Source organism: Indicator indicator, chromosome 10, assembly GCF_027791375.1.
Source record: "Indicator indicator isolate 239-I01 chromosome 10, UM_Iind_1.1, whole genome shotgun sequence".
In the NCBI taxonomy this organism is placed as follows: domain Eukaryota; kingdom Metazoa; phylum Chordata; class Aves; order Piciformes; family Indicatoridae; genus Indicator; species Indicator indicator.
In genome coordinates, this window is record NC_072019.1 from 2,888,572 (window position 1) to 2,903,724 (window position 15,153).

At 38.0% G+C, this 15,153-nt stretch overlaps 1 protein-coding gene across 1 annotated transcript in view; it reads left to right on the plus strand.

The window, feature by feature from the left end:
* The first annotated feature begins 1,116 nt into the window (after positions 1 to 1,116).
* Positions 1,117 to 15,153, plus strand: part of CFH (complement factor H) — a 35,600-nt gene continuing 21,563 nt past the window's right edge. Inside the window, exons 1-6 of the mRNA XM_054383956.1 lie at positions 1,117 to 1,177; positions 4,342 to 4,527; positions 6,820 to 6,925; positions 8,262 to 8,338; positions 10,075 to 10,269; positions 13,026 to 13,196. Of these exons, the coding sequence (XP_054239931.1) occupies positions 1,117 to 1,177; positions 4,342 to 4,527; positions 6,820 to 6,925; positions 8,262 to 8,338; positions 10,075 to 10,269; positions 13,026 to 13,196 (796 nt within the window). The remainder of the gene's footprint in view (positions 1,178 to 4,341; positions 4,528 to 6,819; positions 6,926 to 8,261; positions 8,339 to 10,074; positions 10,270 to 13,025; positions 13,197 to 15,153) is intronic.

The following is a 15,153-nucleotide window of genomic DNA, read 5'->3' on the forward strand; positions in this document are numbered from 1 at the left end:
TGTCTTGAGTAACTTGGTCCAACCTCATAACTGACTCTACCTTGCACAGGAGTTTTGGACAAGATAACTCTCTGAGGTCTCTTCCAACCTGAACTGTCCTGTGATCCTGCACCTTGACATAAAGTTTTGCTAGTACAGGGCCTGTGTGGTGATATTTTGACTGTCAGCTGTGCCCTCAGCAGTATTTGAATGCAGTCATATCTGTTCTCAATGGAGTGGCTCTGCTTCCTTAGGTAAAATCCAGATGCCTTTGGTTGCATAACTACTTAGATGTTTCTTAGCAATTTTTCTACCTGCCTTAGAGGTCCTGAGGCGTGGTTTACCTATGCAATGCACTCTTCTTTGTTAGAGGATGGGGAGACTAACTAAGTCAACTGGTAGCTCAAGGAAGAGGTGAGGAAGGAAAGAAAGCTAAAGTTCCTGATTGTAGTTCCATTTGATTAAGGTAAGTTTAATCAAAGACTTAAAAATATCACAAACAGAAGACTGAAAAAAGTGAGTCAGATCTTAAGCTGCACAAGGGGAGGTTTAGATTGGATATTAGGAAAGATGTCTTCACTGTAATGGTCATCAGGTACTGGAACAGGGTACCCAGGGAAGTGGTGGAATCACCATTTCTGAGGATGGTTAAGACACTTAGATGATATGTGTGTAGCAGAGAAGTTAATTTTTACACATATTTAATGTGAATTTCTGCTTTTTAACTAAGCATATAAGACACAAGGAATCACAAAATAATTTATTTTTACAACTTCTTTTGGATGCCAAAAGAAATAAGATTATCTGAATATGGGAGGGATTGACAGGAAAAAAAAATGAGGTACGGTGTAAAAACAAGCAGACCACAGGGGAGAACTGTGGCAACCAAAATTGTCAGACATTTATGTATGTATTCATTTAGTGAAGTTTGGAGAGGGAAAAAAAAAAACCCAAAATAAACACTTGTGTGTTGCAAGAGGATTAGGGGAAGTGACTGCTGAAATCAGAGTATAAATGCTCTGCAAGGTCAGTCCCTGGAGCAGTTAGTGAATCAAACAGGAGTGGTAATAACACGAAGTAATCCAAAAAAGCAGGTTATGATACTGAATTTGTTTGCTGAGTTTCTGAAGTTCTGAGATGTTGTTCCTGGGCTATACAGCTCTGCTGTTATGTTGGATGTATTGTGCTGCAGAAAGAGGTAAGTTGTAATGTGAAAAGAAAAACAAACCCTTTCTTGAAGTGTATCTGAAGTTGGTAACTAAAGCAATATATAAATAAAATGTTTGCACTGTAGCTTATTTTAATGAACTTTTGGCAATAACAGTACTTGAGATTTCTTCTGGCATATTTTAGTACCTTTAGTATTTAGTATCCTCTCACAGGTGTTATTTCATCTGTTTATTTGGATAACTGCTGCTGTTATTAATCTGTCGCACAGCTTTTTTAATGGTTAGTGTTCCAATAATCTAGAGCCAGGCAACTCATGAAGTATGTTTGCTAATTATTTGAACATCTAAAACCTGCAAACACGTGGGAGGTTAAAATAGAAAATATTCCATAAATATGCACTTCTTTCTGTATGGACTAACCTGTGAGATAATTTGAGAAACAAGAATGATTACTAAACTGACTGAAAAGCTTACAAAATATCAATTGACTAACAGACTTTGTTTAATCCCTTAAATGAGATAAATATATGCAGGAATAGTTTTGTGCATGTTTAAAGATGTAGCTAGTATTCTGGGTATTTTTTTTTCCAGAGGCCCCTGATGTTTTCTGTGCAATTTATTTTTCTTGTTATTGTGTTTCCATTGTTTAATGTATCTGTAATAATTCCATTCCTTTACTTCCTGTCTGGATTTCCTTATGTAGTCTATTGTGGAAGTGCTGCTAGGTGATTTTGAGCTAACGTAATCAGTCTTTACTTGGTTTTCGTTGGTTTTAATTTTAAGTGAAGGTTATGAAGATTTTTATTAATCAAAACAATCCAGTGGATTCTACTTTGAGAAATCATGGCATTAATGAAATGTATTATCTTTTTTATTGATACTTACAATAAATATTGCTCCAAAACTAATAAAGTCCAAACAAGTCCTAGAATTTGAAAGTTTGCCTGGATTTTGCACTTCCTTTTCACAATGCTTTACTTAGATCAGAGAGATTGCAAAGGAATGTGAATGTAGCAATGTTTGATTTATCCAGGGCAACTATTACCGTACATCACGCAGGGTTGCTGGTTGAAGCTTTGTGTGCAAGTCTGCGTGACTTATTTGAGAGCTGGGCGTTGCATGTGGACTGAACACTATCTGAACTCATTGTGCTTGACTTAATGGAAGCTGCTGCCCATATAATGACAGTGAGGAAGCAGCTTGAGCTGTTTCTAACACAGGTCAAGTCACATTAAACACTAAAGGATTAATTCCGGCTCTCTTGGTCCCTCGGTGAGGGATTTGAAGGTATGCATTTAGTGCATGCTTTCTGATATACAAATAAAACCTCCCCCATTTTGGTGAGTACATATGGTGAGTACATGATGTAATTGATAGAGTTCTAAAGTACATCCTGTCAGCAGATTTCTTCTTTTTAAGCTACTACAAATAACTGTTAAACGACAACGAAAAAAGAATGATTAGCCATTATCAGAAATACATATACATACTGTGGCACTTGATGGTAACACAAAGTTTGACATCAGGGTAGGGGTGGTGAAGACAACCAGAGTTGGAATAAAACCGAGAAAGAAGCATGTCTTAGTAATTATGAAGAGTCTATCAGGTGATTATCTTTTTTGCCTTTTGGTTTTTTTTTTTTTAATGGAGCAGACAAGTTCTTTCAGTATTAAACACCCTATTTTATAAATCATAGAATTCACAGTGTTTTTTTCCTCAGCTTGCCACCTGTAAGCACTAATTTTAATAAGCTCTAATAAAAAATATGTAGTATTAGAAAAAAATCTTTTTCCCACCATGGCAAATAACTTCTTGTTGTTGAGGAGGGAGGGGTGGTGTGTGTGTAAAGTAACCATTTTGAGTACATTTGAAAGCCAGAAATAGCTAGAGGAGTCTTGTTCATTTTGCAAAAAAAAAGTTAAAAAGTGAATGTATTTTACTCTTGGTAAGAAAAGCCAAGTCTCTATTACCTTCTTTGATAGTAAGGTAGTACCCTCTAGTGGGCAGAAGCAATAATTTTTACTCGGAGGAGGAGAGTACATACTGAAGTAGTTGGGAAAACGTGAAGGTATGGGTGTAGTCTTTCCTTGGTACCTCAACTGTACCATCAAAGATTGTCTACTCCAGACTATTTATGACTGCCAAAATCAAGTTGTAAGATCTGCAATTAACATAAATTTCTTCATATTTTCAAAATATCATAGCTACAGAGGACTTAAAATTGTACAGCTTTTTTGTTGTAATAAATAAGCTATTTCCTAAAATTATGCTTCTAATTTGGTAGGTACTCCACCATTTAGTCTTTCATTAAGAGCTCCCCAACGCTTGTTTCTTTCCACTTTAGTCTGATTTTCCTCATTCTCAAGCTGTTGAAGGACTTCTTAATAAAATTAGTTTAGGCTCATTTCTAGTAATTCCTATGGGTATGGTTATACATTTCATGGACACTGAAGAAGATTCAAGAAGGAGCTTTTGGGAAAGGACTGTATAACATTGAGCTAATGAGAAATACCAGACAACACAATCCAGCCCTCAGACTGAATCAAAATGCTTTGAAACTGACAAAGATCTAAGTGAATGCTCAGCATTAATTAAATCATTTAATAAATCAAAAGGACAAGTGTGATGGTTTTAGGGCTATGCCTTTCAACCCACCACAACAAGTAGAAGTAAACCTTGGAATATCAGGTAATCTCAGCTTGGAGAGAAAGTTTAGGCAATGTAAAGGTTGAGGGTAGGTTTGACAGAACTTGATCAAATGACACATGAACCTAAGGTCAGCAATGATGGGGGTGGCTGCAGAAGAAACTAATTAGAAAGGAAACTTTGCAGAGTAAACATAGTTGCAGAGTTGGTAATGTGAGGGCAGGCCTGGAGGAGCTCCTGCAGATGGAAGAGTAAGGGGTATCTGTGGTTAGAACCAGGGAACTAATCTCATCTCAACCTTTGCCACTAAAATTTGTTCCATTACTGTGCCATGTGCTTTCTTGGCATTTGCTTGATTAATCTTAATGTTCTTCTAAATGCCTATTCATATTCCTACAAAATGTGTCAGTTTCCTGGTTTGTGATGATTAAGTGCTTGTTCAATCCCAAAGGTCCCCAGGATTTCTTGCTGCATTTTCTGGTGTAAAACTGTTCTGGCATTGGTAGCATGTACTACACTCACCAATATTTTTATTTACAATACTCAGCTTGTACAGAACCTCCTCCTAGGAGGGTTAAAGAACTCCCTACTGAAATATGGGACAAACCTCCCTACCCACACGGGACTCAAGTAACATACAGATGTCGGCCGGGATATATAAAAGTTGGACGAATTGTGTTTGAGTGTGCTGATGGAAGATGGAAGCAACGCCTCCCAGGGGCAGAATGCAAAAGTAAGTATGCAGGCTTTTGACCTGACAACTCATTCCTTGCCAGTGATGTTAATGTGAAATTGCCATTGTAGCTTTAGCTGTAGGGATGCTAATTTCAGCATCCATTAAAATATCATCCTAAGAAGCATGTGTGTGTAAGGAAACATTCTTTGAAGTCGCCTGCTGTGCAGGGGGAAGTTTAGACTTGATCTTAGAAAGAAGTAAGTTCTTCACAAAGAAAGAAAGCTTACCCATTGGAATGGGCTGCCCAGGGAGGTGGAGGGGTCAACATCCTTGGAGGTGTTTAAGAAAAGTGTGGGTGAGGCACTTAGTGCCATCGTCTGGTTGTTTAGATAGGGTTGGGTGATCAGTTGGACTTGATGGTCTTGTCTCAAGTCTCTTCCAAACTGGTTGATTCTGTGATTCCTTTTCTTCAGATCACAGGACAGAAGATCTTAGAATCAGAAAATCATAGAATCATAGAATTGTTTTGGTTGGAGAAGACCTCTAAGACCATCAAGTCCTACCATCCAAATCTTACTCTAAGCCAACCTTATGTTACTAAATCAAATTAATTTGCTAATAAGTTATTAGGAGCTTGCTTCCAACATGTTTTTTTTAAAGTCTAATGGAGATGAACTTCACAGTCTAAACAGAATAAAGCACTAACCATAGTTAGTGAATGCATGTCAAGAGGTAGTATTGTCTTCTTTTCAGTTTATTCAGCTTATTCTATGAAAGCTATAATTTCTTGGAAGTGGTAAGTTATTTTTTCCCAGCCTTCTTTTTTAATCTGTGAAGGAAATTTCATGATTACAATGAAAGCTGGTGTTTATTGTTTCTAGTATACTGTGTTAGGAGTTTAGCAGTAACATAAGTAAGAATTCATTAGTGAAGAAATTGAAGTTTATTATCATTAGCAGATGCTTCTGTTCTGTATTAAATGAGTTTCAGACACAATGAAATTTTAGACATACAAACTGTTTTTTCTTACATATCTAACACAGAAAATTTTTACTAGTAGAATATACATGTTTGATTTCATAATATAAAATTAAGTCCCAGGTGTCATTCAGCGATGAATACAAACGCTGGGTTTAAATGAATTAATAAAGCCATTGCTAGTTTCTGTTACATGTTTTATGTAGTTATCTTTTCAGTTTTTATATGTATTTGTGTAACTACTCAGAGAACACACAGAGAACCCTCTCCTGCTTTGGCGGGTGGCTTGGACCTGATGATCTCCTGAGGTCCCTTTCAACCTCTTATATACTGTGATACATCTAATGTGATGCTGGTTTTTACTAACAAATGTTAGTAAATATGGCAGCCTAGGGAGTGGATGCTGCCACTGGCAAGGTGCAGGTGGAAGAACAAAATCAGTGGTGTGCTACAGGTTAGTGATCAGTTGGACTTGATGATCTTGGAGGTCTCTTCCAACCTGGTTGATTCTGTGATTCTGTGATCATGTTCCTTTTTCAAGACAGGCCTAACTAGGCAGCAGTATTGATCATGAGGTTGGTTGTTTTCTTTGAAGCACCCCAGAGCAGGTTTAGAGACTGTTCAAACAGCTCTTCTTTGGAAAAAATCAATGGTGTTGATGCAGTCCAAAAAATAATACTGCCTAGATTGACAAGGACTAGGAAAGACTTCTTCAGAGAAGGTCTAGTAAGTTTTAGCTATGCAATTTGTTTCATGGTCTGTAGTGTAACACTAAATGTGGATAACTGAGACGGATCACATGTTCATGGTGTTTGCAAGTTTTTGGAGATCCAGAGCAGATAGTTAGGGCCAGACCACAAGAACAGTCCTATAGGGAACTTTGAGCAGAAAGGACAGAGCACAAAAATACTCCTGTGACCTTAGATATCTCTCTTTACTTAGCACAGTCCTGTCAGATTGAGGACATTTCATTTCCAATCATGGATAGATTCTGTAGTGGAAGCTTTGGTCAGTTTATGTCACAAGTTGTATGAAAAGCTGAAGTGACAGCCTGCAATTAAGTTGGTCATAATACTTGAGATGAGCTCAGCCTTTTGTTTATTTATTTATTTGTTTGTTTATTTATTTATTTTAAATTCAGCAGATCCTTACTCAAATATGTTCTCATTGAGGATAGTGCTTATAAAATGGGAGGGGAGTCAATACTGTTGCTCAGATAATGCTGAGGGTTTTTTTTTTTTAGGTTTTGAAAGGCTCATAATTGCTACTAATGACTAGAAAAGTGGTGTCTTTCACATTTTCACTTTCCTATGTATGACATAGGTAATTTTTTTTTCTTTTCTTCTTTTTTTTTTTTTTTTTTTTCCTCAGATAAGCCCTGTGGACATCCTGGAGATATTGAGTTTGGTTCCTTTGAACTTACCAGTGGAAGTGAATTCGTATTTGGTGCCAGAGTTGAATACAGATGCGATGATGGGTAATACTTATTTAATTCCATAGATGGGAGTTAACACAAGGTGTGAATGTTAAAAGGAGTGTCAGTTATAGATTTGTTGTCTGTAATGCATCTGTAACTTACTAGTTTAATACTTGGTTATAGTTTGATTTAAAATTTTGCAGTTGCAGTAGTACTGAACATTACTCTTTATGTCTGGTGAGACATAGCTCACAACTGAACTCACGCACCTGAAACTGTCACCTAAAGTACCTGAAATACATAAGCTGCACCTAACTTGAAATCATGGCTGCCTGACCAGAAAATAAAAAGAGTAATCTGTCTGTAAAACTTCCTCATCACTCTGCTATGAAGTCAGTCCAGCTGGAAATGCAGCTTTGTATGCTGAATCAGTGCTCTCATTAAGCAGGCATGGTGCATACGTTAATGAAGTCATTAGTCCATTCAAGTGTCTTCTATTCAGAATCACAAATCACCAGTCTTGCTTAAATATTTTTTGTGCATTATGAAGTAAAATGTATTGTAAAAAATGTTTGAAGAAAGACATTTGTGGTACAGTCACTAGCATGTCTTCTCTGACTGCTTGGAAGAAATTCTCTCTTCTTTCTCTATTAATCTTCTCCTACAAAACCTGTAGCAAGGCAAATATGTAGTATTGTGCTTCATTAAGTATGCCTATGACTGGATTCTTTCCTCTTGAAATGCAAATTAACCATAAGCATGGTTTGGTGGTTTAGCCAGGCTTTTGCAGTCTTTGTATAGCTGAAATCTAGTGTGAATTCCACACACACACACACACACACAAGAGCTCCAAAAGCAATATTCTCCTTAATCCCTTGAATTCAGACAGGTCTTCACTGTGATACTGACTAGCTGTACTTCCTCTGGATGCATTTCAGACAAAGCAGAAGCCATGTTGCCCTCAAACCTAATAGTAGCTCATCAAAGCATGAAATACATATGGTTTGGATTAAGTTCTGTTATGATGCTGTCACATGGCTTTCAGTCCTACTAGCTCTTAGGCAACAGGACATTTACTCTGCTTGCTATCGATAGTGTAAATTACCCCTAGGTTACTTGTTATGTAGCCAAGCTTGCTATCTCTATAATGAAGAAGTCATCTTACAGATTAGTTGCTACTTTCTGATTTGTTTTCAATCTTTTTTCCCATATGCAATTAAAAGAAATAAAATAGGGAAGATGCAGGCAAAAAAAAACTATTTGGTTTGGTCACATTTTGGTTAAACTGTGGTAGAACATATGAAACCTGCTTCTTTTGTTTCAAAACCAGCAGCACTGCTGTTTCTGTCATGAAGTGAGGTTGCATTTGAGCATTGTTTACTTTTTATTTGGTAAGGTACTGGATGCTCAGCCAAAAGAATTACCGTGAGTGTCAGGCTGATGGATGGAGCAATGACATCCCTCACTGTGAAGGTAAATGGAGCTTGGCATTCAATTCTTTATCAAACTGTCATCTTATCTGTTGGATACTGTCTAAAACTAGTATGTGATCTCTCTGCTCCCATGTTTAAATTCATGTTATGCAGCAGTGAAGCTCTTACAATGACTGCTCAGCCATTATACTCCAGTAAGCACTCAAGCACTTCTTAAAAAACATTCACCTTAAGACTGTCTTAAAGCTCTGCCTTACCTAAGGGCCCTGATAGAGCAGATGTCTCCAAAACATGGTTACAAAAGGCAGATGGGATGAGGTCTTTTGGGTGTGTGTGAAAGCATGTGTATTTTTAGCTAGTTTTTCTCCTCCAATTCTGTGAATATCCTACCGATTAAGGTTTTGGGTTAAGTTCTTCTGCCTTCTAGCATACTGTGGAAGAACTTCAGTAAGTAAGAATGAGAGTGAGAGACAGACCTCAAGATGTAATAAACTGATGGCTCAGGTAATGTTTTCCTGATTTTGGAAGCCTTTTCACTGGTTTCAAACCTGTATGATTATGAAAATAAGCTTCCTTTCTTCTCAAAGACAGTTTTTAACTGGTACTATTTTGACATATATGTTCAGCAATGAAATTTCTCCTTGGGTTAATCATCTAATGTGACGAAAGGGTCTCTACATAAAGAATCACAAACAAAAGTAGATATCTTATTATTCTCTAGAGTTTGTTGGCAGTGTTTGAACATTTGCTTGTCCTCAGATATTTCACATTTCGTGTACTGGAATTTGAGTGCCCTCAATTTTAGGCATACAAGCCTCTGTCTGCACAGTATGGAGCAATGGTTTCCAGCATTTTTTGTCACATGTCACCAAGATACTGCTCTTTCAAAGTCCTCAGAACATTTTTCTTTCATGATTGAGAAGTTTCCATTAGGACACTGTATATGAAAGAAAGTATTTGTTTAATGTCATACTTGTGAGGAATCTGTGACATAGAATGTGAGATCAGAAAAGATAGATGGGTTATAGATGGGTTATAAGGTAGAGGATGCTATCAGAGAGAGGTGGGGGCTTTGGCAGGGAAAGCACCAGCCACTTTTGGATATGCTCAGTGTCACCTCTGTAAACATGTATGAATGAGCTTTGATAGTAATTTCTCCCATGATAAGAAATATCTGATGCCATATGTTAATTCTTTTTTTCTGCACTCACAAAATCAGGAGATAGAAGAAGTCTAAATTCATGGCTTATATTGTGTTTGTTTGCTTTAGTAATATAATTGTTCCGATATCCTTAAGAAGGATTTCTAATTAGTAACTGAACAGTTGTAGTCAGTCTGTGACACAGCACTTTTCCAGCTATTTGTCTACAGCAAATTCAGTTTGGCATAGCTTTTTTAGTGGCCGTTTGTGTCAGCTAAGGATCATCTAACCATCCATAGGATTCATAGGATCAAAGAGTGATTTAGATTGGGAGAGACTTTAGGAGTTCATATATTTCAGTGGGTCCTTAACAGTTCTTAACAGTCAAGGGCAGAGAAGAGAATGATGAGAGCTGGCCTACAAACCTCCTTCTATGTCAGTCTGTCTTCCTGTTTGGGGGTTTCTATTACATCTGCTGCAAATGTTATCTGAATATATAGCAAGAGTGCTTTTGAACTCTGTAAGGAAATTACAGTGAGTTTGCTGTATTTTAACTTTTTTGTGCATCAATTTATTTTACAGAACAGACCTCACAATGGTGGTTATTTTTCTTTTCATTTTGTTTTGTTTTCCAGTTGCAAAGTGTTTACCTGTCGAAGCACCAGCAAATGGAAGAATAATTACAACTGGTACCTTTGAGCTAGACAGAGAATACTCTTTTGGCCAAGTTGTAAATTTTGAATGCAATGCAGAATACAAGCTTGTTGGAGATAAAGAATTAATTTGCTCTTCTAATGGACAATGGAGTAGTGATGTGCCTCAGTGCCAAGGTAAAAAAAAGGATGTTATTTATCTGTAATTAAGAAGCTTTATTCTCACTGATTTCTAAGGACTGATTACCATATGGAAAATTACAAAAAAATTCACTTTATTCTGTCAATAGTTTGTCTGTAAACAATTTCCATTGCTGATATGAAGAAGAAGTAGGATAAGAAAGATAAATCAGAGAATATTGGATACTAATATAGTCGTAATGGACCATCTGTTTGTTCCAGATTTTCATTACATGTTTTGCCAGGCAGCAGGCAATTTCTTTGAAACTAGATTTGCTATGTCTGCATAGGATTCAATCACTTCAGTGTTGATCTAAGTGAAGTAGTCACAAGCAGTTTTCAATCTATGTGAACCAAGTTGAAGAAACAGGTATGATTTTCCTTCATTCATATTCTTAGGGTATGTAAAATACAAGGAAGTCAGGATGGATTTTTCTTTCTTCTGACAAATGTGTTTTGACAAGTTGGAAGGTTATTTCATGTTTAGTTTTTACAGAACCACAGAATCCCAAAATAGGTTAAAGGGATTTCTGAAGTTCTCTCAAAGCAGTCAGTTGGGGCAAGTTGCTCAAGACCGTGTCCAGCCAGCCTTTGAACATCTGCAGGGATACAGACTCCACAGCCTCTTTGGATAACTCATTCCACTGTTTGACCACGTCTTGAGCATAAAAAAAAAAAAGGATTTTTCTTATTTTAAAGTAGTATTTCTTGTATTTCAATTCGTGCCAATTGCTTCTCATCACTGAGTGGCAATGAGAAGGGTCTGGCTCTATCACATTTACTTCTGCCTGCCCCACCATAGTCAGGGAGTTATACATAAAAGTAAAATCCTCCCTCCCCATCAGGCCTTCTTTTCTCTAGACTGTCTTAAGCTTCTTTTTCTCACATTTTTTCCAATTTCTTTGTTTATCTTCATGTCTCTTCACTGGATCTGCTCCAGTTTGTCTGTATATTTCTTGTACTGGGCAGCTCAGACCTGGACACAGTACTCCAAATGGCATTTTGCCAATGCTGAGTGGAGGGAAAGGATCACCTCTTCTGACTTACTGGCAACACTCTTCCCAGGGAGGCTCAGAGTGCTGTTTTCTTGGTTTGCTGCAAAGGCACATTACTGGCCCCTGTTCAACTGGACTTGTCCATCAGGATTACCAAGTCTTTTTCTGCAAATCTGCTTTTCAGATACTTGAGCCCACACTGCCCCACCCACAGTTTGCACTGGTAGATGGAGTTATTCCTCCCATTTTGCAAGTATGAATTGTGTAGGATTGGATTGTAGGGTGAATCCCAGGAACCTTATGGTAACAATCACTGTTAAATATTCAGTCCATTAAGTTTCCTAGATTATTTATATGTTACCTGATTGGGAAGTATATCTTTAGAACGGCAGAGTATGAATGTCAGGATGGCAGTTCCTCTGAGCTATGGTTCATCCTTTCATGCAGCAAAGGAATCCAAGAGAGCTCTTTGGTGTCCTGCTCTGTGGCCTTGGAAATGAGGCCTTGAATATTTTCTGGCTTTATGAACATAGTTTTTGGAAACTGCAAGATCTCAGTGGTTTTATTTGGTTTGGCAAGGAGCTGGGGATGCTCAGTTTCTTTTATAGATGGTTAAGCATTCTAGTGTCAGTTTTCCAGATAATTTCATTCCTGTTTCCTGTTGAAGTTTCTACTGACTATGAAAGAGCTTGAAATTACAAGGAAATGAAATCACAGAATCACACAGAATTAACCAGGTTGGAGAAGACCTTCAAGATCATCAAGTCCAACCTATCACCCAACACCACCTAATCAACTAAACCATGGCACTGAGTGCCTCATCCAGCCTTATTTTAAACACTTCCAGGGACAGTGACTCCACCACCTCCCTGGGCAGCCCATCCCAATGGCCAATCTCTTTCTGTGAAGAATTTCTTCCTAACATCCAGCCTAAACCTCCCCTGGCCCATCTTGAGGCTGTGTCCTCTCCTTCTGTCACTGCTTGCCTGGGAGAAGAGACCAACCCCCACCTGACTACAGCCTCCGTTCAGGCAGTTGTAGACAGCAATAAGGTCTGCCCTGAGCCTCCTCTTCTCCAGGCTAAACACCCCCAGCTCCCTCAGCCTCTCCTCACAGGGCTGTGCTCCAGACCCCTCCCCAGCTTTGTTGCCCTTCACTGGACATGTTCAAGCAACTCAACATCCTTCTTAAACTGAGGGGCCCAGAACTGGACACAGCACTCAAGGTGTGGTCTAACCAGTGCTGAGTACAGAGGCAGAATGACTTCCCTGCTTCTGCTGGCCACACTATTCCTGATCCAGGCCAGGATGCCATTGGCCTTCTTGGCCACCTGGCACACTGCTGGCTCATGTTCAGCCTACTGGCAACCAGTACCCCCAGGTCACTTTCTGAACAAATTATCTGAACAATGGAAAATCTTAAAGTTCAGCTCGTTGCTTATTTTAGAATGTGCCTTGCCTTTTATATTGATTCTGAGATCCGTTAAAATCTGAAGTCCTAAAATCTGTCTCATGAACCAATTTGCTGGTGATGCTGTGCTACACCACACTTTCTACCTGGTGCCCACAAGCAGGTCATTGAAGAGTTCTCAACGAAGTTTCAAACGGTTTCCAAATGCAAATTTTTTGTGATGTCAAATGAAAAACAAAACCAAACCACAAAGCAGCCAAACTCCTAAATTTTGTTCTAGCAGGCATCTATTTGTAGCAAATATAAATAACCTAATATAGATGGATTTTTTGTCTTTCTCAATTTCAGAGATTTTCTGTGGTGTGCCAGAAATCATGCATGGATATGTACGTTCTCCAAGGAGAACTTACAAGGAATCTGAAAAGCTGCAGTTTGCCTGTGATGAAGGATATACATACGGTGAAAGAGCAGATGTACGATGCACTGAAGCAGGATGGAGTCCAACCCCATATTGCACTGGTTAGCTTTGCCTAAAGTTATTTTCCACATCTGGTGCATTTGGAATTGATTTCAAAGCTTAGGTAGTGACAAAAGTTAGTTTATTTGTAACAAAAGAAAGCCTTCCAGATCTGATTAGCATCCCATGAAGATCTGGAAGTATTAAATGTTAAAGGGAGCAAATAACTGAATGAGAGTTTTCTATGGAGAGCAGTAGCAAAACCAGTTAATCAATCTTTTGTTACTTGAGTGTAGTTAAGTATGTCCATGAAGCAAGAGTTGCTCTGCATAAATGAGATTGATGCTAAAATATTTAATGGAACATTAATAACTGTTTTTATGTTATTATTTTTTATATGATTCTGAATTAGTAGGGAGAACATAGGAAAAAGATTTCTTGAGTTAGAAAAAAAGTTGTAGTTTGGACTATAGGAAGGACAGAGCTGAATCTCTTTACTTTCTACAAAATACAAAGAAAATATTTGTGGTGGGTTGAAAGTTCCCCCCAACATAAAATTGCCAGACCAGCTCAGTTGAAAGCAAATGAAGCTGTGGTTTACAAGCAAAACTACAATCTAAAACATGGAAAGCAATGAATATGTACAGAATGCTTTATCCAAGGAATGTAAAAATCAGACACTAAAAAGAGTATTTGAATAAGTAGGAAAAAAAAAAAGTATTCATACCAGAGAAACTACAGAAGGAATCTGAAATTTTTAATGTGTGGGAAAATTAACATTTTAAACAGCTTTTTAGAGCAGTGATGTGGGGTTTAAGACCTATTGTCTTCATATGATGTCTCGATACCTTTTAAAGTGTGTTTAGCATGAACGTAATTGGTACAAGGCAGTGGCTGTGCTGTGTGTTGGGTAAAGAAATATTGGTTTGGTGCCACATGAATTGCAGTAGTATGAATAAAACTGGGGAAAGATAACAGTCTTAGCTTGATAACCTACTTATGAATCACAAGCTGTTCTCTGAGGGAGAGAGACAAGTTAATGCATCTTCAGGTTCTTCCCTGTGTCACCATATCCAAGCCTCTGCTACTTGTAATCACAGGACTAGTCATTCAGTAAAATACCACTCAACATTTTACTTCATATGAAAATTTGACACAATGGAAGTATGCTTGACCTACTGAGCTACTCTCTGAGTGTATGGATGAGTCTTGCTGTAATTTGATGAGACTGAGCAGCTGGTTACTAGTCATTATAACCATGCTTTATGTTTCCACGCTAGTTCTGATCAACCTGTTCCAACCAATTTTTAAAAATGATCCTTATTTCACTGATGGAACTTCAGTAAGAAATTGTTAGTGTACTGTGCAACCTTTCAGAAATGACTGGAAATTGCAAAAGTATCCTTCAAAGTATCTTTCAGATTGATTAAGTTTGTAAACCTTCTCTCCAGAGTGCTTCAGCAATAGTAAGGTAGTGTTGTAGGAAGAACAAACTGAAGCTGACACAGCCATTTCCAAAAGAGTTGAAGCAAATGTGAAATAGTCCAATTTCAGAAGGATAAGTAGTCCATTGGTGGCCATGAGTGTATAAGCCTAAAACTGCAATGGAATTGCAGTGCTGGATTATACATAAAGCTGAAAACAACCGTGCTTTCTGCACAGCTGCTATGCCAAGAGGCATTTACAACATGGAATTCACTAATCCTAAGAACCATGGACACAAAGTGCTGTATAAGCAGAGATCAAAGTACCATGGTATGCATGAATGCTGCCACTGTCCACAACTCTTAGTCTAGAATGAAGACAGCCATTTGTTCAATGTAATCAGAACTGTACTTGCACAACCACATTATCCATGGCATTCAAACTTCCCAGCAGCAACTGGCTGAGAATCTCTGCTAATTTATATATTTACAATGCTGAAAGTCCCTCTTGTTTTCTAACTCCCAAATGCCTTCTGAGCAGTTAAAATGATAAATCCATAATTTCTGAGGCTAGTCCTGTTTGACATCAGCCCTC